General features: G+C 53.5%; 2 protein-coding genes across 3 annotated transcripts in view; both read left to right on the forward strand.

Moving 5' to 3' along the window:
- The window catches only part of ZC3H18 (zinc finger CCCH-type containing 18), a 61,936-nt gene extending 50,436 nt beyond the window's left edge, over positions 1 to 11,500 (forward strand). For both annotated transcript variants that reach the window (XM_090259005.1, XM_090259006.1), the window contains 9 exons: positions 826 to 951; positions 3,408 to 3,509; positions 4,881 to 5,024; positions 6,180 to 6,239; positions 7,374 to 7,534; positions 7,762 to 7,961; positions 8,562 to 8,658; positions 9,783 to 9,879; positions 10,584 to 11,500. In XM_090259005.1, the coding sequence (XP_090115131.1) occupies positions 826 to 951; positions 3,408 to 3,509; positions 4,881 to 5,024; positions 6,180 to 6,239; positions 7,374 to 7,534; positions 7,762 to 7,961; positions 8,562 to 8,658; positions 9,783 to 9,879; positions 10,584 to 10,791 (1,195 nt within the window). In that variant the 3' untranslated portion in view covers positions 10,792 to 11,500. The remainder of the gene's footprint in view (positions 1 to 825; positions 952 to 3,407; positions 3,510 to 4,880; positions 5,025 to 6,179; positions 6,240 to 7,373; positions 7,535 to 7,761; positions 7,962 to 8,561; positions 8,659 to 9,782; positions 9,880 to 10,583) is intronic.
- A 5,859-nt stretch (positions 11,501 to 17,359) lies between these two features.
- Positions 17,360 to 19,785, forward strand: IL17C (interleukin 17C). Its single transcript, XM_090259554.1, has 4 exons — positions 17,360 to 17,420; positions 17,778 to 17,922; positions 18,245 to 18,579; positions 19,119 to 19,785. Exons 2-4 carry the CDS (start codon positions 17,920 to 17,922, stop codon positions 19,378 to 19,380), a joined length of 600 nt encoding a protein of 199 aa, XP_090115680.1. The 5' UTR covers positions 17,360 to 17,420; positions 17,778 to 17,919; the 3' UTR covers positions 19,381 to 19,785.
- Positions 19,786 to 19,830: the final 45 nt, after the last annotated feature.

A 19,830-nucleotide genomic window follows, 5' to 3' on the forward strand; every position in this document is an offset into this window, starting at 1 on the left:
TTAGCTGAACTTGCCAAGTACCTGGGAGCTGGAGCATCAGCAGCAAACAAGACTGGCGCTTAGAACCTCAGTACAGCTTTACATGCTGAGATCAGCTAGGATGCGGGCGACTCAGAGTGGAACACAGACCTGGCTGGTGAACCAGGGTGGGGGTGGGAGGTGTTTGTGAGGGGAGAACGCTTGCCTGGGTCACTCCTGGAGAAACACCGAGAGGAGAGACCAGCACAACAACACAAATCCCGTCATCCAATCCGTCAGTCTGTTTCTCCTATGAGTTAGGGTTAGCAGCTCTGAAATCTGTATGTACACTAGCTCTGCACAAACCAGTGAGGACGTTGTGGATGGTGATAGCAGGATCTCTCCCTGCCCAAGAAAGGCATTACAGATCAGGAAGGGGCGTCCAGGGCAGCCGCAGGGTGAAACGAGAACTGGAGATACCGGTGTGGATTCAGGGTTCGCTACATGCACAGATAGAGAAATTCACATACGTGTGTCTGCAGAGTCAGACACCTGCACGCATGGCACCATGTCCTGGCTCTGAAGACCTGGGAGCTGTGTACAGCAACAGTGGGTTACCCAGCATCCAGGTCTTGGTCTTTAAACACCATTCCCACTAGGGCAGAATGGGACTGCAGCATGTCCACAAAGGTGTCCGAAAGGCTGGTGTCTGTGTGAAAGTGGGGGGTATATCTGTGTGGGTGTGTCCGTGTGTGAGTGTAGCCATGTCATTCTGGGGCCTGCACCGAGGACAAGCAGGCCTGGCATCGGTGGGTAGGGCAGGGGTGGAGGAAGACCTGGCTTCTCTCTCCCCCTTGGACATTCTAGGTCGTCTTCACAGTCTTCATCCTACTCGGGCTCTGGTTCATCCCGGTCTCGGTCCAGGTCCTCATCCTACAGCTCCTACTCCAGCCGGTCTTCCAGACATAGCTCCTTCTCAGGCAGCCGGTCCAGGTACGTCCCCGAGGATCAGCAGGTGTGGTGAATGTGGGCACCTCTGGGTGTGGCCCAAGTCATCCCAAGTTGCCTACATGATGGCAGATCTCTTATCCTGACTAGGTTCTTCCCGGTACTGTTGTTTCTAGAACAGTCTCACCAAGCTACGTATCTTGTGGCAAATTCGGAAGAATATAGAGCCACATGCCAGCTAACTAACTGTGAGCTCTGGGAGAGCTTAACACACAGTGCATATCAGGAGACAGTTCAGAAACAGCACCTGTGTTAGCTTGTTTGGGGGTGTGCCAAAATCAGAAATAAGGCATCATACACAGAAATCCATCTACACTCACACGTATGCTTCTTTGGGAAACATCACCAGATATTTGGGGAATAGGCCAGTTTATCTTGCGGTGGCCTGTTTTCCCACAGTGACACCCCTTCCTGACAGCTGGTCTTACTTTAGGAAAGTTGTAGAGTGGATCAGAGCAGTATTAGGTCATTGGAGCTATTGAATCTCGTGGTCAGGTGAACACTTAAGTGGGCTGTGGGACAAACAGTAGATGATATGTGGGCCTGTTTTCCATGAATGTTGAATCTTGTGTATAGCAATAGCCTTGAAAAAGAAAAGCAAGCCTTTTTCTAAGGGTGTCTAGAAGGTCAACTGTGGGGCCTGAGCCTCACGATTTTCTTGCCAGAAGTCGAAGTAGTACCCAGGGATTATAGAACAGTTGCTGATCATAGGGCAGTCATAGAACGCTGCCTGTAGGAGGTGAGGGGAAAGGCAGAAAAGATACTGAGCAAGGCATCAACAGTGGGAAAAATCTTATGTGTGGCTTCATTTAAGAAACAAGGCTGGTGAGTTATGGGGCCAAGCTGGGCAAGTTGGAAATTTTGGAAATCACAATATGTGGAAGTTATCTACAGTTTTTCCTGTGTGTATGCAGTGGACCCTGGGAGAGATTGAAAAGAAGACCCCATAGCATAGAGTCCCTACGGTCAGGGACCGGGGCTGGGATAGCCAGGGCAAGGCCCAAGGCTACAGCAGTGGGGGAAAGAACCATCATCAGCCTGTTGGGCTTGCAAGGCTCCTCACGCTGAGTCAGGCACAGGACCGGGAGGCCTCAGCAGCAAGGAGGAGAGAGTGGGTGGGAACCGGCTCTCCCTTCAGGAGATGGACTCAAAGGAGGATGCTCAGCCTCCTCCTCACCCAGCTCTAAAGAAAGCCCACTCAGGACCCAGCCCTGTGTCCCAAACCTGTTCCAGGATATTTTCAGTTTGGACATGAACTTTTTAGCCATTTCCACAAAATCAGATACACTTTCTTCAACACTTAACCTTCCCCTTGGCTTGTGTTTGCACTGTGCTGATGTGTGGCTGGGGCCCCATTTCGTTGTCTGTCACTCAGCAGACCTTGTCCCCAGCTCCACACCTCACCTGGCTCCTGGGCTGGCCCTGTGGTCCCTAAGAACCTGAGCACAGCGCCTCCCCGCAGCACCGCGTGTGGGCACTGGCTCCACAGCAGCCTTCTGGGGAACGGGAACAGGGAGAAGGTGACGCTGTGGAAGCAACCCCCAAGTGGTGACTTGGGGCTGCACAGTGTTACAGAAGCTTCTTGGAAGTGAGCGTGGCATTCCTTCCTGTCCCTCCTGCGGGCAGCAGCGAGGGCAGAGAGGGTGAGCACTGGGGGGAGAAGCGGGCATTTCTCCCGTGCGACTCTGTCTGAAATGTCGAGTATCTTACAGGACAGTTTCTAAGGAGAGGGAAAACCAGCAAACCTATAAGCCTTTCAAAGGGTTGCCTCCTGTGTGATGTCGCGTGAACCCCTGGGACTGTGGGGTAGCAGCCTGGCCAGGCCGTAGCTCCTGGAACTCCACCCAGCCCAGCTCCCCTTTCCCAGCGCTTTGTCCATCCTACTGGCCCCTGCAACTTGTGTCCAAATGAGCTCATCACCGTGTCCTCAGGCCGGGCACTCCCCTGCCCGGGCCTGTCTCTGCCTCATAGCACTGCCATGTCTGCTCGTGGGCCTGTGCTGCTGGCGCCTCCAGGGGCCACCCTCACTGCCCCCACCCTCCAGCCCACTGGGTCTCAGGTGCCCCGCTTGGCCTTCCGTTGTTCAGGTGCCGCCACGGCCCGCTCAGGCTGTGTGTCTCCTCGTTGGGGTTTCAGAGCAGCCCAGAGGGCAGATCCTGTGCCCTTCCCATGCTGCCCACACAGCTCGCACGCCCCAGGGCTCAGGGCCTCAGGAGGGCTCACCGGTGTGGGTACCGGCTGTCACCTCAACATGCTCCTGTCCCTCTGGCGATGTAGTTTATGAAATGATCTAGAGATGTCTGAAGCCCATGTTTAAATGGAGGCAAACAAGTAGAAACTCATGGCACCTGCTCTGTGAATTGGAGGCAGCGTCCGAGGGTGCCCAGACTCGGTCCAGGGCACTGTGGTGCTCCCTCCTCACACCTCTTTTTGTTCCCTAGGTCCCGGTCCTTTTCCTCATCCCCGTCCCCATCTCCAACGCCATCCCCACACAGACCTGTCAGAACCAAGGGCGAGCCAGTGCTGCCTCCTGGGAAAACAGGGTAAGTGCCCAGCGGTCAGGCAGCTGGCAGCATCCAGCCTTCTCCCTCCCTCCTATCACTTGTATGGAGAAACCTGGTGGGAACTGTAGACAGGACCCCTGGAGGTGCATGTGTGGACCTATGGGCCACGTACAACATTTAGGCTCCGGCACCCCTGCTTGGAGTGTGGTAATGGCCGTGCTCCTTGGGGTTCCGAGCGAGCGCAGCACAGAGAAGCCACCAGCTCCGCTCTTACTGCTTTTACCAGGCAGGCAGGTGGGAGGGGGTCCCCTCCATGCTCAGCCCTGGGGCTGCGTCTGAGATGCATAGAAAGGAGCAGCCTCCAGACTGTCTCGTCTTCACCTTCTTTGCTGCTCCTGGAATAGGTCACAGTGATTCTTCTCAATGGATGTGACAAATGGAAGAAGTTAGAAACTAGCACTTATACAAACACCTGACATATACAGTACCTAAGGGGCAACACAGCCTCTGTGTGAGCAGAATGGAGCTGTCTGCCTGCCCTGGGGCCGTCCTTGCCATTGCAGGCCCTGTTTCCTCACTTGTTCTTAGGGTAGTTACTTGTTTAGCAGGAAATAGCCCCGACCTACCATATGGCGAGCACTGAAGATTTGCACACTGCAGGTTTTCATCCTAAATGAGTGAGCTAACAGGCCTCAGAAACATTTAGGGAATCCTGAGCAGCGCACTTTTTAAATGAATTGTGTTGAGGTATAATTTATGCCTAATGCACCGCATCCATCTGAGTGCTGTTGTTCAGTGGATTTAACAAACCTGTGAGACCACACAGTCCAGACACTCCGCGCCTTTTGCAGCTGCACCCCCACTGACTTCATACTGGGAGTTGCGCCGACTCATACTTCATTTCTGCATTTTCATCGGCACAAATTTGATTTACCCCCATCACTGGGCTGAGCAGCTTGCTTTTGACCAAGACTTTGTTTCCTGCTGAGGTCACTTTGTTGACAGAGTCTCTGACAGGACCATGCTCCATGCTCTCTCTGAATCAGATGTGCTCACCAGCACAAAAAAAAATTGACAGAGGGTTTTCCCACCTTTAGAGGCTGTTTTCTTTACTGCAGTGTGGTTTCCACATGTGAGCTGCCCCAGCACCCTCGAGGGGCCACCCCGACTTGGAGGCCAGAGGTCTGGGGGTGCACAGCACCAGCTCTCGGCTATTCTCGAGAGCTCTCAGATGAGCCTTCTTCTTGCTGCCTGTGAGGGGGAAGTGGGCTGATACTCTAGTTTCCAAAACATTCCAAGAGCCTGGTGTGATATGGGATCAGCAGCCCACCTGGCCTCCCGGTGGTATGTCCTGAGGTCGTTGACTGGGCCCCTCCACCAGGTCTGACCTCCTTCCATCTTATCAAACAGGGAGAAAACAGTGAAGAAGCCAGCCCCACCTCCAGCCCCGCCACAGGCCCCCAAGACTACTGCTCCTGCCCCTGAGCCTGTCAAGCCAGGAGACCCTCGGGAAGCCAGGAGGAGGGAGCGGCAAGCCAGGACCCCGCCCAGGAGGTGAGTACACCACTCTCTAGAACCATTGTGGGAATTTCCTCATCTCTGGTGCCAGGGCTGGGGTAGGGGACACTCCTGGGCAAAACAGCCCAGGCTAGGGTCCCTGTTTGTGAGGTTTTGTCTAGTCACCTCACCTCACTGAGCCTCAGTTTCCCCGTGAGCACAATGAGAGGCGTGAGCCCATCTCACTGCTCCACCTGAGGCTCCCTTGATATCTAGAATCTGCCCTGGAAAGAAGTGGTGTGGGGTTGCTGAAGAGAAGTTTGTTTTTTCAGTCTTAATTTATTGTTTTTCTATTACAGTTGTCCTTCTTCCCTCATTGCTCCCCCCCACCCATTCCCACCCCTTCTTCCACAGTCAGTCCCCACCCCATTGTCCATGTCCATGGGCCATTTATACATGTTCCATGACTAGACCATTCCCCTTCTTTCCTCCCTTCTCCCTCCACTCCCACAATCACTGTCAGTCTGCTCCCTGTTTACATGCCTCTGGTTCTGTTTTGCTCGTTTGTTTGTGTTGTTCATTAGTCTCCTGTATTATGTGGTATTTGTCTTTTGCTGCCTGGCTTATTTTGCCAAGCATAATACTCGCTATTTCCATCCATGTTATCACAAATGGTAAAAGTTCCTTCATTCTTTCTGCTACATAGTACTCCATTGTGTAAATGTACCACAGTTATTTGATCCACTCATCTGCAGATGGGCACTTAGGTTGTTTCCAGCATTTGGCTATTGTAACTAGCGCTGCTATGAACATAGGGGTGCATAAGTTTTTTTGAATTGGTGTTTCAGGATTCTTTGAGTATAATCCCAGCATGGAATTGCTGGATCAAAAGGCAGTTCCATTTTTAGTTTTTTGAGGTATCTCCATACTGTTTTCCACAGTGGCTGCACCAGTCTGCATTCCCACCAACAGTGCACTAGGGTCCCCGTTTCTCTACATCCTTGCCAGCACTTGTTGTTTGTTAATTATTTTTATTTTAAGAAAAAAGGTACACTTAAAAGAAAATACAGCCCAACCCACTCCCAAGTCTGTGGCAAAGTACTGGTTAAACATCTGTCTTAGGGCAATGATCTGCCCTGGTTTTGAGAAGAGGCTCTGCCCTCTGTCAATTTTGCAGAGATGTGAGTGCCAGGACTTTTGTTTGTGTTGCAGGCGGACCATCAGTGGAAGTGGCAGTGGCAGCAGCTACAGCGGCTCTAGTTCCAGATCCAGGTCATTGTCAGCATCTCTCCGGCTCCAGTCCCCATCAGCTTTTGCCCCTCTTCCTGCCCCCAGTCAGGGTCTGGGGACCTCAGGTGTGCGCTCTCCTTCTCCCTTGGGGAGCCCATGGCCAACTGCTGATAGCCCATTAGTCAGTGCTGTTCAGGAGCAGTGTGGCTGGCTGTCTCCACCTGGACTGACACTCACGTAGTAGGGAGCCTGGCCCAATGGCTCCAAGCATTTGAAGGGCCCAGGCGCCTTCTGCCCCATAAGTACCCGATGGGCTGGAGGAAGCCAGGGCACTTCCAGTTCAGTGGGACTCAGAGAGGTTGGCGCGGAGGCTTCATGCTCGTCCTTGTACAGAGGGCTGAGTCCTGCCCTGGCCTGTTGTGCCTCAGGCAGCCAGGACAGCTAACTTGTTAAAATATGAGAAAATAAGTAGAAAAGAATTCTGCTATTTAAGCATTTAAAAAGAAGACAGTATTGAACCAGGCCTTAGATTCCTTGAATCAAACTTTCTTTTATTTCTAGGCTAGCAGGTGGTTTCTATACATTTGACCAAATCTTTCTAAATAGGTTTTAAAGACCTAACTTTTAAAATAATGTTGGGTGTCTGATGACCTTAGGACACTGTGATGGGGGTTTTCTCAGAGCTTAAGACATAGTGCTCAGCAGAAACTGATGCATCAGCTTGTGCATTTCAAGTCCTTGTACCACTTGAGCTGTGACAGAGCCATGGTCCCATGAGGCTGGCTGTCATTTTCGTGCTTTCCTGAGACATGCCATGGGTTAATATGGTCTCCCATCTAGTGTCTGGTGTCACTACAGGTTGAAGCTCTCCCTTTGTTGTACGTATGTCATTAACTGGGACTCTCAGTTCTGTCCTCACTAACTCTCGGGTCACACTTAGTCACATGTCCCTGCCCGGCAAACAGCGTGAGCAGCTCTATACTATGTAGCACCTTTAAACTACCTAGAGTCCCCTCTGAAGTTTAAGGTTTGGTGGGTACACAAGGCTTAAAATCAAGAGTTGCAGAAAGTAGACATAGAAACTCTGCATCAGTACCCGCCCCCCACCAAGCCTCCAGCCCCAGCCGGTCTTCTGTTTGAGGACACGCGGGCACACACAGGCTCGTACATGTCTAGGTCCCTGAGTGTGAGCAGCGTCTCCTCGGTGTCCAGCGCCACATCGAGCAGCAGTTCAGTGCACAGCGTGGACTCGGATGACATGTACGCAGACTTGGCCAGCCCCGTGTCCTCAGCCAGCTCACGGTCCCCCACCCCAGCCCAGACCAAGAAGGAGAAAGGTATGGGGGCTCCTTGTGTCGTGGGTGTTGTAGCTGCAGAGGAGAGGCTGCATCTGTGGGGAGAGGGTGCATGTAGCCTTGATCAGCACTGCGTGCAGCTGGTCAGAGAAGGTGGTGACCTCCCAGTTTTGTCCCTGTTCACACGTTGCCTGCCTCCGTCCATCAAGTGGCACTTGGAAACTACTATGAGGTGTCGGTGATCGTGACCAAGAATTTCTTGTCGGCAGGAAAATCTAAAAAAGAAGATGGTGTTAAAGAGGATAAGCGGAAAAGGGATTCATCCACACAGCCACCCAAATCCTCAAAACCTTCCACAGGCAGTAAATCCTCCCAGCAGCCCACAACCCCCCAGCAGGCGCCCCCCGGGCAGCCCCAACAGGGTACATTTGTGGCGCACAAGGAGATCAAGTTGACACTGCTGAACAAGGTGAGGCTGTAGGCACTTCTGGTGGGAGCTCCAGGGAACCACACGCCTCGGGGTCATCCTAGGACTGAGACTGAGTGAGGGCCAGGACTTGGTGGCTGGATGGAAATCACCCCTGCTCATCCTCCTGCCTTGATGGACAGCCCTGTGGGAAATGGAGGGGCACATGGGCATGGGGTGGACAGCTTCCTACAGCACATGCTGAGACATCAGAGCATCTGGGAGTGAGTGTTGTCCCTGTTCCTGAGGGCCCACCAAGCCGGCCAGTTCCCACAGGGCAGCACTGGGGTAGAGAGCAAATCAGACCTGGCCTCTGTGAGATGATGTCCCCAAGGCCCCAGGAGACTGGAAGTCTGCTGGAGTCCTGTCCGTCTCGTGGCCCCCACAGGAGCACAGCAACCCTGCTGGCACCTTCGCCTCAGAGAGTAAGGACCCCAAATCCATGAGCCTCACTTCACTCAGGGCCACAAGGGTGAAGAGGGAGCCTAGAAGAGGGGCCTGTGGGAGCAGAGAGGTCACCACTCTGCTCTTTCACTGTGTGTTCCACCTGGAGCCCAGTACCTCAGACCCTGTGTCCTCACTGTGCTCCCTCCATTGTTTCAGGCTGCTGATAAAGGGAGCAGGAAACGGTATGAGCCCTCAGACAAGGACAGGCCAAGCCCTCCTCCAGCCAAGCGAGCCAACTTATCCCCAGACCGAGGTGAGCTCTTTCCCTGCAGGGTCCCAACAGGTGGACAGACCAGGAACTCGTCTGTTCTTTAAAAATATTAAGGACTCCTTCCCTAGCCAGTGTGGCTCACTTGGTTGGAGTGTCATCCCATAAACCTGAAGGTTGCAGGTTCAGTCCCCAACGGGTCCCTGTGGGGGTGCATATGAGATGGCCCTGGTCTACAGGAAGCAACCAATCGATGTTTCCCTGTCTCCAACCCCCTCTCTAAAATCAATGAATGTGTCCTTGGGTGATGATTTTTTTAAGTTACCAAAATATATGGGGGCGGGGGGGGGGGGGGGCTCAAGGAACTTCTGCTCTTTATTTACAGCATTAGAAGTCAAAACTAAGAAAAATGTTTAATATTTATTTTTAAATAAAAGATAAGCCACTATATTTTAGCACAAATAACATTTTTTATGAAAAATAACTATTTCCCAAAACAAAAATTAGTAGGTATGGCATCAGAGTTTTTCCATTTGTTTTTATTTTTTATTTATTGATTTAGAGAAGAGAGAGAGAGAAAAACATCGATTTGTTGTTCCACTTTTTGCATTCCTTGGTTGATTCTTGTATGTGCTTTGACTGGACATCAAACCTACAACCTTGATATATCAGGACGACTAACCAACTGAGCTACCCTATGAGGATGGCACTGGGTTTTGTTTTTGTTTCTTTTGGCACAAATTTCTAAAAGCCTGGCTGAGAGACAACAGCCGGGTTCTCATCTCTTGTGATAGCACAAAACACGGGCTCTGGAAAACCCCACCCTAGGCTGTGAGAACATGAGAGAGCGAAGGGTGGGCAGGATCTTCGTGTTACTGTGAAAACAGTCTTGACTGCTCCGTGGTCTGTTAGACACTGGCTCAAGAAACCTGGAACCAGTTTGAAGCTCAGCTTTCAGGGATTTCCTGGGCCTCACTCTCTGACACGATCAGTGTGCCCCCTTCCTCCCTTCTCAGCGGCTCTGCCCTTCTGCCTCTTCCTGTAAAAATGAGGAGGCTGTGCTGAGATGTCACGATAGAACGGTGTCACTAGCATCCTGTAAGGCTGCACCAGCCCTCTTTGCTGCCAGCCCCACGTATAACTGGGACCCTGGTCTTACATTGCTCCAGGTTCTCGGGACCGGAAGTCAGGTGGGAGACTTGGCTCCCCAAAGCCAGAGCGGCAGAGAGGCCAGAATTCCAAGGCTCCTGTGGCCCTGCCAGACAGGTGAGTGCCCCACCTGTGCCACAGACACACTAGAGGAGCTCCTTGGCCTTGGGGAGGGCCAGCAGACCCAGAGGCAGCTGGGGGATGTCTTAGATCTGGAGGTGAGAGGGCAGCCCCACTCATGTCTCACTCTACCCTATGGCTGGGCCCTGGAATGAGGAATGGCCTGAGGTGGGGGTGGGGGGGTGGGGGGTTGGGGAAAAGTGGAGTTGGTCGCAACTCTTCTGTATCTTCCATTTCCGGCACAGGGAGTAGGAGCATAATTTCCTTTTCCCAGGAAGTTGGCTCTGAGTCCCTGTGCACCTGCAGCTCGGTGTCAAAGGTCGGGTGAGGGAGGATATGGGGAGGGTAGGCACAGGAGTCAGAGTGTATACAAGCCTCAGTACACACCTGGGCACACACAGCCTCAGGGGTCCTCCTGAGTCTGTAGTGTGGGTTTTCCCTCACCACAGAGGGAGGTTGCATGCAAGGACCAGAAGCAGGAGGGGCAGGTTAGCAGGGTGCTGGGCTGGGGCCTGGTGCTCATCCACCATGGGGTGGAGGCCTCCATTCACTGGGGAGAGGGTGCCTTCTGCTTGGCAGGTACAGTTTATATATGGGGTCCAGGCCCCCAGACTGGACCTCATGTCCTCCGTCTGGCAGGAAGCTCACGGCAGAGAGGGAGAGGCACTCAGACCCCTCTAATGGCCTCCCCACCCCTGCAGGAAACGCCAGTTGTCACCCCAGTCCAAGAGTTCCAGCAAGGTCACAAGTGTGCCTGGTAAAGCCTCAGATGCCAGCACCGCCACCTCCACTGGCACCAAATCAGGGAAGGCCAGCACGCTGTCAAGGCGGGAGGAGCTCCTAAAACAGCTCAAAGCCGTGGAGGACGCCATCGCTCGCAAGCGGGCCAAGATTCCTGGGAAAGTGTAATGGGCCCTGCGGGCTCGGCTCCCCTAACAGAGGCAAAGACTCACGTGTTTTTATAAATAGGGTAAGCGCAGCCATTTTGGATTTTGCAGTCAATGTCTTATTTTGGCTGTGATTCTTTTTAAATATTAAAAAAGAAAAGAAGTTTCTCAGCTGGAAAAGAAGCCACACACATGTTATGAAGATGATGCTGAACCCCAGCCTTCCCCTGACCACACTGACCAGTCCCTTCCCAGAGCAGAGCCAGACAAACAGGCAGACAGGCAGATAGCACCAAGCGAGGACGTGGCACACTTTTATGTAAACTTGAAGTCCCAGACGCCTGCATCAGCCGGCCCATACATTGTCCTCCCCATCTTCTTTTCCTCCCTCTGCTAGTGAGGCCAGTTCTCGCCCTGCTGTCTGTCGTGTCCTCACCACGCGGCTCTCGTGCTGTCGACGGGAACACCGAGTGCTTCTGAGCAACCTCTTCCCTGTCCCTGCCCGTCCCCAGGATCAAAAAGTATATATATTCTTCACTAAAGTCTGACTGGGAAATATTTCCTGTCTTTTATTTTAAGCATCAATTTGTTTTAGTTGATTTGAAAATGAACAAAATACAAAAAAGACCAAAAAAAAAAAAAAAAAGGGCCAAGGGTATTGTTGGGCGTCTGTCTAATGTGGAGGGTCTTTTTTTTGAGGGGTCTCCTAAAATAAAATATTTTGATAAGCAGCTGTCTTGCCCAGGTGGTGGTGTTTGCATGTGCCTGGACCCCATACTCTTCCTCCCTCCCCCCACCCCATAGCACAGGGCGGCCACCTCAGGACACAACATCCACTATTTAGGGCTGATGGAGGCTGGGGACATGGAGTCTCCCCTGACACCCCTGTGCGATTCCCTGGGAGCCTTCAGCCTAGAACAGTAATTGCTCCTCACCCATTAGCACAGGCACTCTGCCCTCCAACCCGCACCCGCAGGGAGCACTGTGCCTCAGTTTCCTGGTGGTGGAACTGGCCCGGGTAGGGCTTCATGAATGCAAACCCATGGTCACCTCTCCCAGCAGAGGGCCCTGGGCTGGAGAGGTCAGAAAGGATGCTCCTTGGGCCAGGCCAACACCCATCCCCAAAGTCAGTTCCCCACTCAGAGCCTTAATTTGCCATCCAGCCCCCACACAGCTGTGCACGTATCAAAGCCTGAGAAGTCCTGGGCCCAGGACCACTGTCTGTCCACTGCAGAGCAGAAATGTCAGCCATTATGACAGCAGCAGGTTTTGTGGTGCCCACTGCAGCCTGGAGAGCCCCAGCAGGGCCATGACCACTTGGTGGGGGGACCCCAGTGCTCTCTTGGGGTCATTTCTGGTCAGATTAAACTCACAGTGGTACCATGGATTTCACGGTACCCCGTCACCCTCAGGTTACCATAAAGCAAGTACCACAAGGACTTGGGGACAAAACACCCCTCCCCCTCCCCAGAGCCCACGCTACTGCCCCCAATTCCAATTCTGCAGGAGAGCCCTGTGAAGCCAGTGGCGGGAGGCAGCAGTCTGGGGTCTTCGTCTGGTTACGTGACCTACTGAGCTGCGGCCAGCTTGCAGGGTGAGCTTCATGGCACTCTGCCCCACAGCTGTGTAGTAGTTAAACTGGAGAGGAGAGCTTGGAGGGAGCTCGTGCTGTGGACTGGCCACCCTCCTGAGCGCACCATTTTCCATTCCATGTCCACATCCCTCTTACAGCACAGGACACCGGGTTCCTCTTCCACCACAGCAGCCTCAGTCAAGTGTGTCCACAATTTTTTTTAAGATTTATTTATTTCTTCGAGGGGAAGGGAGGGAGACAAAGAGGAAGAGAAACATTGATCAGTTGTCTCTTGCAAGTCCTCAACTGGAGACCTGGCCTGCAACCCAGGCACATGCCCTGACTGAGAACTGAACCAGCAATATTTTGATTCACTGTCCCGCGCTCAATTCACTGAGGCGCACCAGCCCGGGCTCTGTTTAAAGGTTTATCTGGTTTGCCATCAGGTCAAAGCCAGGTGCAAATGGAACTCACATTTTCTGAATGCATGGCTTTCAAAGACATGGAATCAGAATCCAGGACATTTTGAGTGCCAGCCTGTCCCTGAGTGTGTGTCCCCAAGCCACTGGGCCCTGCAACCCAGCTGGGCAGCGACTGCTCCTCTAAAGCCAGGAGCTCACATTTGAACCCATTACACAGGTCTCTGCACTCAGCCCTCCTTAATCACATGACCAGCCCCTTCTGAAGGGTCCCAAGAGGCTGACATGACCCTGACCTCTAACATCTAGGCTGGAGCCACAGCACTAGGTACCCTTGACCCACTGTTTAAACTGTCTAGGGTTGTGGCTCACCTAGGCTAGGCTGGGGCAAGTGCCTGTCCTGGGAGGGGTGAGGGCCACACCCTGAGCCAACTCTCCCCTCCCAAGGTCTAGTGGAAAGAACATTCCAGGCCAGGCATCTGAGAAAAGGAAAACCTCTGTTGACTGAGATCTTGACAGATGGTTACCATGCCAATAGTGGGGATAATTATGAGTTTCTCAAGTTCCATTTCTGCCCACCACATGGCTTGAGTGTCCAGGTAACTGGGTTCCCCTGCCCTCCATCCTCACCCCACAGCTAGAGCAACCCTGCCGTACTGCAGATGCTAAGCCCTCACCCACCTGCTTGCCCTTCTCCCACCGAAGGGCCTTTGCACCTGGAACTCTTAATCTGGCTGATTCCTCCCACTTCCACTCACAGCTCAGGCAAGCTGGCCCCATTCTCTCAGTCCCTCCATTGTCTGCTGCCACAGTGCTGTCCTCAAGCTGTCACCTTGTTTTTCCTCAATTGTAACCCAGGGGAAGTGCTTGGCTCCAAGCTCCTAACACTGGTCTTTGTCAAGGGAAGGGACCAGATCTTGGTTTTCATCTCTCAGCCCCAGGGTCAGGCCCCTGCTGTTCCCCTCAAAGCTAGGGCCTCCACCTTCGCCTTCTGCCCCCAGATTTGGCTTCCCTCCCTCCACTTTCTACCATCCTCCCAGCTCCATGGCAGTTTCCCTGCGAGCCTTTAAGCCCCTCAGAGCAGAAATCATCCTCGTCAGCAGGAGAGGCTCAGGAGCTCTGGCTGAGGAAAGCCAGGCCCTGCCTTGGCCCTGGGAGAACAAGCAGAGAAACCCCCTCCCCTGGACAGTCCCTTGGACAGGGCCATGGACAAGGACGAGGTAAAAAGTCATTCCTGACAGTGCAAAGTGATGTGGGAACAAGAAGACTGGGCTGTGTGATAAACTGACCGCAGGCAGGGCTGCTTGGGGCCCAGTGGTCAAGGAGGCCACAGCCTCTAAAGAAGAGGGAGACAGTATTGTCACCCCCACTTAACATGAGGGGACTGAGCCCTGCTGCTGCCCTCCCCCCCCAGAATGAGTGAAAACTTCAAGCCTGGAGCCCCCAAGAGTCTGGAGCAAACCACTCCTGCAGGCCACCTCCCAACCCAGGCCCAGTGGCTGCTTCTATCCAGCCAGGGCTGTAAGGGCTCTGAGTCACAGGTTGGGCCACACAAGAAGGACCTGGTGTGTCTGTCCCTGTGTCTCCCGTGTTTTGCCTTCTCTACCTCAGCCTCTGCCTTTTTCTCTCTCCCCCACTTCCCTCTGCCAGTCTCTGTTCCTGGATCTGTCTGTTGTGACTCTCCCCTCCTGCACTGAAGTGCCCTCACAAGTCCTTCTGCAACTCCATCCTCTTGATTTGTCTCTGGGAGTTGGGGGCGTGGTGATCAGAGGTGTGGTCCTGTAGGCGTGGTTGGGGGGGGGTCTTCCCAGACATCACCTCCAGGATGCCCTCAGACTTTCCACTGGCGGTGCCTTTCCAGTCTTGCCCAACCTGGGACTTCTGTGCTTGCTTCAGCAGCCCAGGAATGAGGCTCCGCCCCTGCCTGCCCTTCCGGCCTCCCCCCACCCCAACTCCCAGTCCTTGTGCTGGCTTCCTTGGGGGTGGGGGCGGCCACTGGCGTTGGGGATGCCCCAGTCTTATGGTCAGGAAGAATAAGTGTGAAGTCAGGGTCCCAGTTTCCTCAACCCAGGACTGTGTGCGCCTGGTCAGCTGTTTAGAACAGACACGGGAACACGGAAAATGCAGACACCCCACAGGGGTTGGCCTGGGCGGGAGATGACTGTCCTTAACCCCTCCGCTGGACCCAAGCATCCAGTGCGTTCCTGCGGGGTGGGAACCCCCAGGAGCCCCTGTGCAAGCAACAGCTTTACAGCCATTTTTTCCCTCATTGAACACCTGTGTGAATGCAGCTGGACTTTGCAGCTCAAAGGAAGCGATGCTGCTGCCCACTGATCTCCCTAGGTTCTGGGCCTTCCTGCCTCCCCAGCGTGGACCTCCTAGGGGCCCAGCATGGGGGACATTGTCACCCTGTTTTCCCATGAGGTCATCCAGGCTTATCTCCTCTTTGTTCTGCTGTATGAATGGAGCACCTAGGTGCCAGGACAGGGAGTGCTGGGGCCATGGTCCCTGCCATCAAGGGGCTCACACTGCATTTTTTGGGGTGGCCGGAGGGGCTGTAATTTTTCTGAGACCTCCAGAAGCCCTGGCAGGGAGGCAGGTCTCGGTTCTCTCAACCTGACCTAATCTGCAATACAAGCACCCAGTACTCGAGGGTGTACTGGACTCAACTATGTCCCCCAGAAATTATGCTGAAGTCCTAGCCTTGGTATCGATCGGCAAGGAATGTGTCCTTATCCGAGAAAAGAACCGTTGCAGATATAATTAAGCTATGGTTCTTGAAACAAGATCATCCTGGATGAGGGTGCATGTCCTCATAAAAAGACACAGACACACAAGGGAGGGCCAAGTGAACGCAAAGGCAAAGGTTGGAGTGATGAGTCTACAAGCCAAGGACTCTTTAAGGATCACCAGCAGCCACACACGGCTGGAAGAGGCAGCAAGGATCCTGCTGACACTGTTTTTGGACTTCTGGTCTCCAGAACTGTGAGAGAATAACTTTCTGTTGCTTTAAACCTCTTAGTTTCTGGTAGTTTATTATGGAAGCCCTAGCAAATGAATGCAGTGGGTAAGTTCCACATTGCAGGAAGCTTGCAAGCAGAGGGTGAATAGGTAGGGGCATTAGAGGGGTAGTCCTGGGGACTCAATGTGTCCATCCATCCATCCATCCATCCATTGTTCAAAATAAGCAAAGAAAACAGTCAATGCACAGCACCTGTTGCAGGGGCATTTCCATCCAGCAATGTAGGGTAGAACCTGCTTTCCAGGAGGGCAGCTTAGCCCTGCTTACAAGTGAAAATACTGAGACCCACAGAGGGCAAGTCCTTGCCCAGAGTCACACACTGCTGTGTGGAGGAGCTGCCCAGGTGTCCCACTGCCTTCTCCAACACTACCCCTCTCAGCGGGTCTTCATGTCCATCAGATTTGTGGTTTTAAACTTAGAGAACAGTGCCCGTCGTAAGGGTATATACGTTCTGGCACCCACCAGCAGGCAAAGAAAGACACCTTTTCTTCACCCCCCCCAGACCCTCCAGCTGGACATTTTAGAATCTGATTTGAGAAGACCAGGACAGACAGGGCCCTCAGCCTTGGAGAGTGCCCAGGTGTCCAGGGATCCCTAGGCAGTATCTCCCCAGGGTGGCATTCAGACCCCATTCAAAGTTTTGCAAGATCTGGCTCCAAATTCTCTCTTTTTCCAAATAACAAAGGCATCCCCTAGGTCCTCTCTTCCCAGCCAGCAGCATGCGTGGGTGGGACACAGGTGGGCTCCTGGGGCCTCCTTAAACACAGCTTCCTAGGGTGCACTGCACTTTAAAGTTTCCAAGACATTTTCAACCCCTCCACCTCAGACATTTTAGCTTGAATTTTTGTTTAAAACACACACACACACACAGACACACAGAAGCCCGAAGGCAGAGTGGGACAAAAGTAAATTTACAGTAGTGAGTACAGTATTCCCTCACTTATTGCGGGTATTTTGTTCTAGACACCGCCCCCCCCACCCCCTGCGATAGGTAAAAATCTGCGAAATAGGAACCTTACATTTATTTTAGTACTTATATATATTTTAAGGCTTTATAAACCCTACCCACATACTTATAAACCATTCCCAGTCCCTTATTAACCTTTCCCACTCCCTTATTAACCTTTTCCACACTTTTATAAACACTACTTATGTTCTTAAACGTATTTTACACTCTTAAACCTACGTAACTTTAACAACATATGTATACGTACCGCAAAATCCCGCGATATAGCAAAAAATCCGCAATAAATAATTAAATAGAATATTTTTTTAAATCCCGCGATACAGTGAGCCCGCGATAAGTGAACCGCGATATAGAGGGACAACTGTATTTGAAACATAGTTTATTTTTGTTTTACTATTTTTTAATTGTTATATTATTTTTCATATTAACAACTGTAAACCTACTTTTGCCCCTACCTGATGACACCTAAAGGTGCTCACTGGCCCTGACTCCCCAAGTCTCTCTTGGTACTTCCCCCGCCCATGCAGATGGAGGCAGACACTGATGTTCACCTTATCTTGATCATCTTGGTAAAAAATGAAACCAACCTCATATCCACTGACGGGGACAGGAGAAAGCAACCCTGGAGGAGCGCTGTGCTGCCACGTGGGATGCATGAGCCCCGCCCCAGGTACTGGGTCACCAGGTCCAGATAGCAAAAACATACAGGTGGAATCAGAGAAGCAAGCTGAAGAATACTCAGCAAAAACCCTTTTACAGAAGGTTCCAGAATGTTACATAGGCAGGACCTGTTTGCAGCTCCATCACAAGTGCTTAGCCTGGGGTGGGGTGCCTCTGGGTGGGGGAGGGAAGGAAACAGGATGGGGTGACAGTTAGGGTGGCAGTGAGAGCGGGGCTGGAGGGAGGGGTGGGCTTCATCTGCCCTGGGTTGGGGAGAAGGGGACAGTCTCTAGGGACCAGAAGGGAGAGGAGGAGGAAGCGGCAGCTGGGCACTTCCCAAGGAGGAAGCTTGCCGGATTTTCCCTAGGTGTGGCCAGAGGTATAAAGGGTGCTGACAGCCAGCCACGGCCAGGTCTGCCACCTAGTGCACCCCAGGACCACAGCCAGGTGTGCCTGGGACTGCCGCCAGGCACACACGAGCCGCTCTGAACCCAGCTGCTGCCACTGAAATGGTGAGCCACCTCTCCCCACGCCCCGACCTGGACGGTGCCATTTGGCCCAGAAGGATTGGCAGTTCCCTGAGCTCTGGGCTAATGATGTTGCGATGCGGTCCAGGAAGTCCCCCCAAATCTTGGGACAAGAGGGAGCCAGGACTCAGGAACTCTGGTTTACTGGGGAACGTGGGCTGAAGGGCTAGCCCCTCTGGGCCTCAGTTTCCCCAACTGTAAAAGTGGGCTGTACCCCATCTTCTACAGGGAACAGGGCAAGCTGAGGTGGCAGTGAGGTGCCCCCTTCACTCGGTATACCCTGACTATCCATTGCCTGTTCCACCAGGTCCTCCTTGGCCTTCTGCTTCTGCTCTGGCTGTCTGCCAGTCTGGCTCTCCATGGTCCCCCACTCTGGGGAGGCCCCCACATCCACACCCATGGGACCCCACGCTGCTACTCAGCTGAGGAGTTGACCCTGGGACAGGCCCCCGCACACCTGCTGACTCGAGCTGCCAAGTGGGAGCAGGCTTTGCCAGTAGCCCTGGTGTCCAGCCTGGAGGCAGTGGGCCGCAGGAAGCGGCACGAGGGGCCCTCAGCTGCAACCCAGTGCCCAGTACTGCAGCCTGAGAAGGTATTGGAAGCCGACATCCACCAGCGCTCCATCTCTCCCTGGAGATACCGGTGAGGGCTGAGGGGCCCCCTGGGCACTGAGATCCCCGCTGTGTGGCATTGGGCTGCTCCCTCCCTTCTCTGAGCAGTAGCTTCCTGAAGTGCTCTCTGAGGCTCCCTGTGGTCACCAGTTACATGAAAAAGCATCCTGACCTCCGTCCAGCCTGCCCTGTGCCTCGGGGTGCGGGGGGGTGGGTACGGATCTCTTGTCTGAGATAGCCCAGACCTTGGGTACCAGGGTCCCCTGGGAAGATTCTGGGGTCCCCACTGCAGAGGTTGGGCTGGGCCCAGAGGTAGGGAGGAAGAGAGGCTCCTGGAAGTCCCCTACCCCCACTTCTGTACTCTGAGAGGGCACTGGAGACGTGGGCAGTCATCACTTATTGAGCACCGACTGCTTGCCAGCCCTCTGGGCTCCCTGCAGCCTGGTACCTCAGCTCCCACTCAGGCCAGGAATGCCCCTGAGTATGTGGGGCTGCCACGGGGTGAAGACAGGGAAGGAGGAACACGCCTGCTGAGGCTCTCAGCGGGGCCTCGCCATTCTGTCCCTGCAGTGTGGACACAGACGAGAACCGCTACCCACAGAAGCTGGCCGTCGCCGAGTGTCTGTGCAGGGGCTGCATCAGCACCCGGACCGGCCATGAAACAGCCGCGCTCAACTCCGTCCCGCTGCACCAGAGCCTGTTGGTGCTGCGCAGACGGCCCTGCTCTCGGGACGCAACGGAGGTGCCCACGCCTGGGGCCTTCGAATTCCATGTAGAGTCCATCCGAGTGCCCGTCGGCTGCACCTGTGTCCTGCCCAGGGTGGTACGGTGACCACTGGCCTCAGCTGTCCTTGCTGCACTGTGGCAGGGATCACCTCCCAGACTGGACAGTGGGGCCCCCTCTGCAGAGAGAGCCCCTCCTATTTATGTGTATTTATTAGTTATTTATATGCCCTGGGTGACCCTGCTTCCCTTACCCAGAGTCCCTGGGCAGGTACCAGGGCTCCAGGCCTCTAGTCGGAGGAAGAACAGTGGAGACCGGGCACTCGCTGGAAGGGCCAGGTGATCCTGCCCTAATCAGCCCCCTCTCAACACTCAGTTACCCTTTCACACTAACAGTGGACTAGAAAGAACCTTATTGCTCTCTAGAACTTCTTAAAACAAAAACAGAAAAGTGTTCTGATGGCCTCCGCCTTGGTGGTCCCAATGTAAATGCGTGTCATTAAATTGATAAACACCCCAAAAGCACAGCATCGGGTGTCAAAGAAACAGGGGTGAAGGC

The sequence above is a fragment of the Furipterus horrens genome, unplaced genomic scaffold, assembly GCF_987537825.1.
Source record: "Furipterus horrens unplaced genomic scaffold, mFurHor1.1.pri manual_scaffold_13, whole genome shotgun sequence".
In the NCBI taxonomy this organism is placed as follows: Eukaryota; Metazoa; Chordata; class Mammalia; order Chiroptera; family Furipteridae; genus Furipterus; species Furipterus horrens.

What these genes read in the sequence shown, in the direction of transcription:
- IL17C (XM_090259554.1), top strand. An exon ending in ATCTCTCCCTGGAGATACCG is followed by an intron (nt 18,580 to 19,118) that starts GTGAGGGCTGAG and finishes CTGTCCCTGCAG; the next exon opens with TGTGGACACAGACGAGAACC.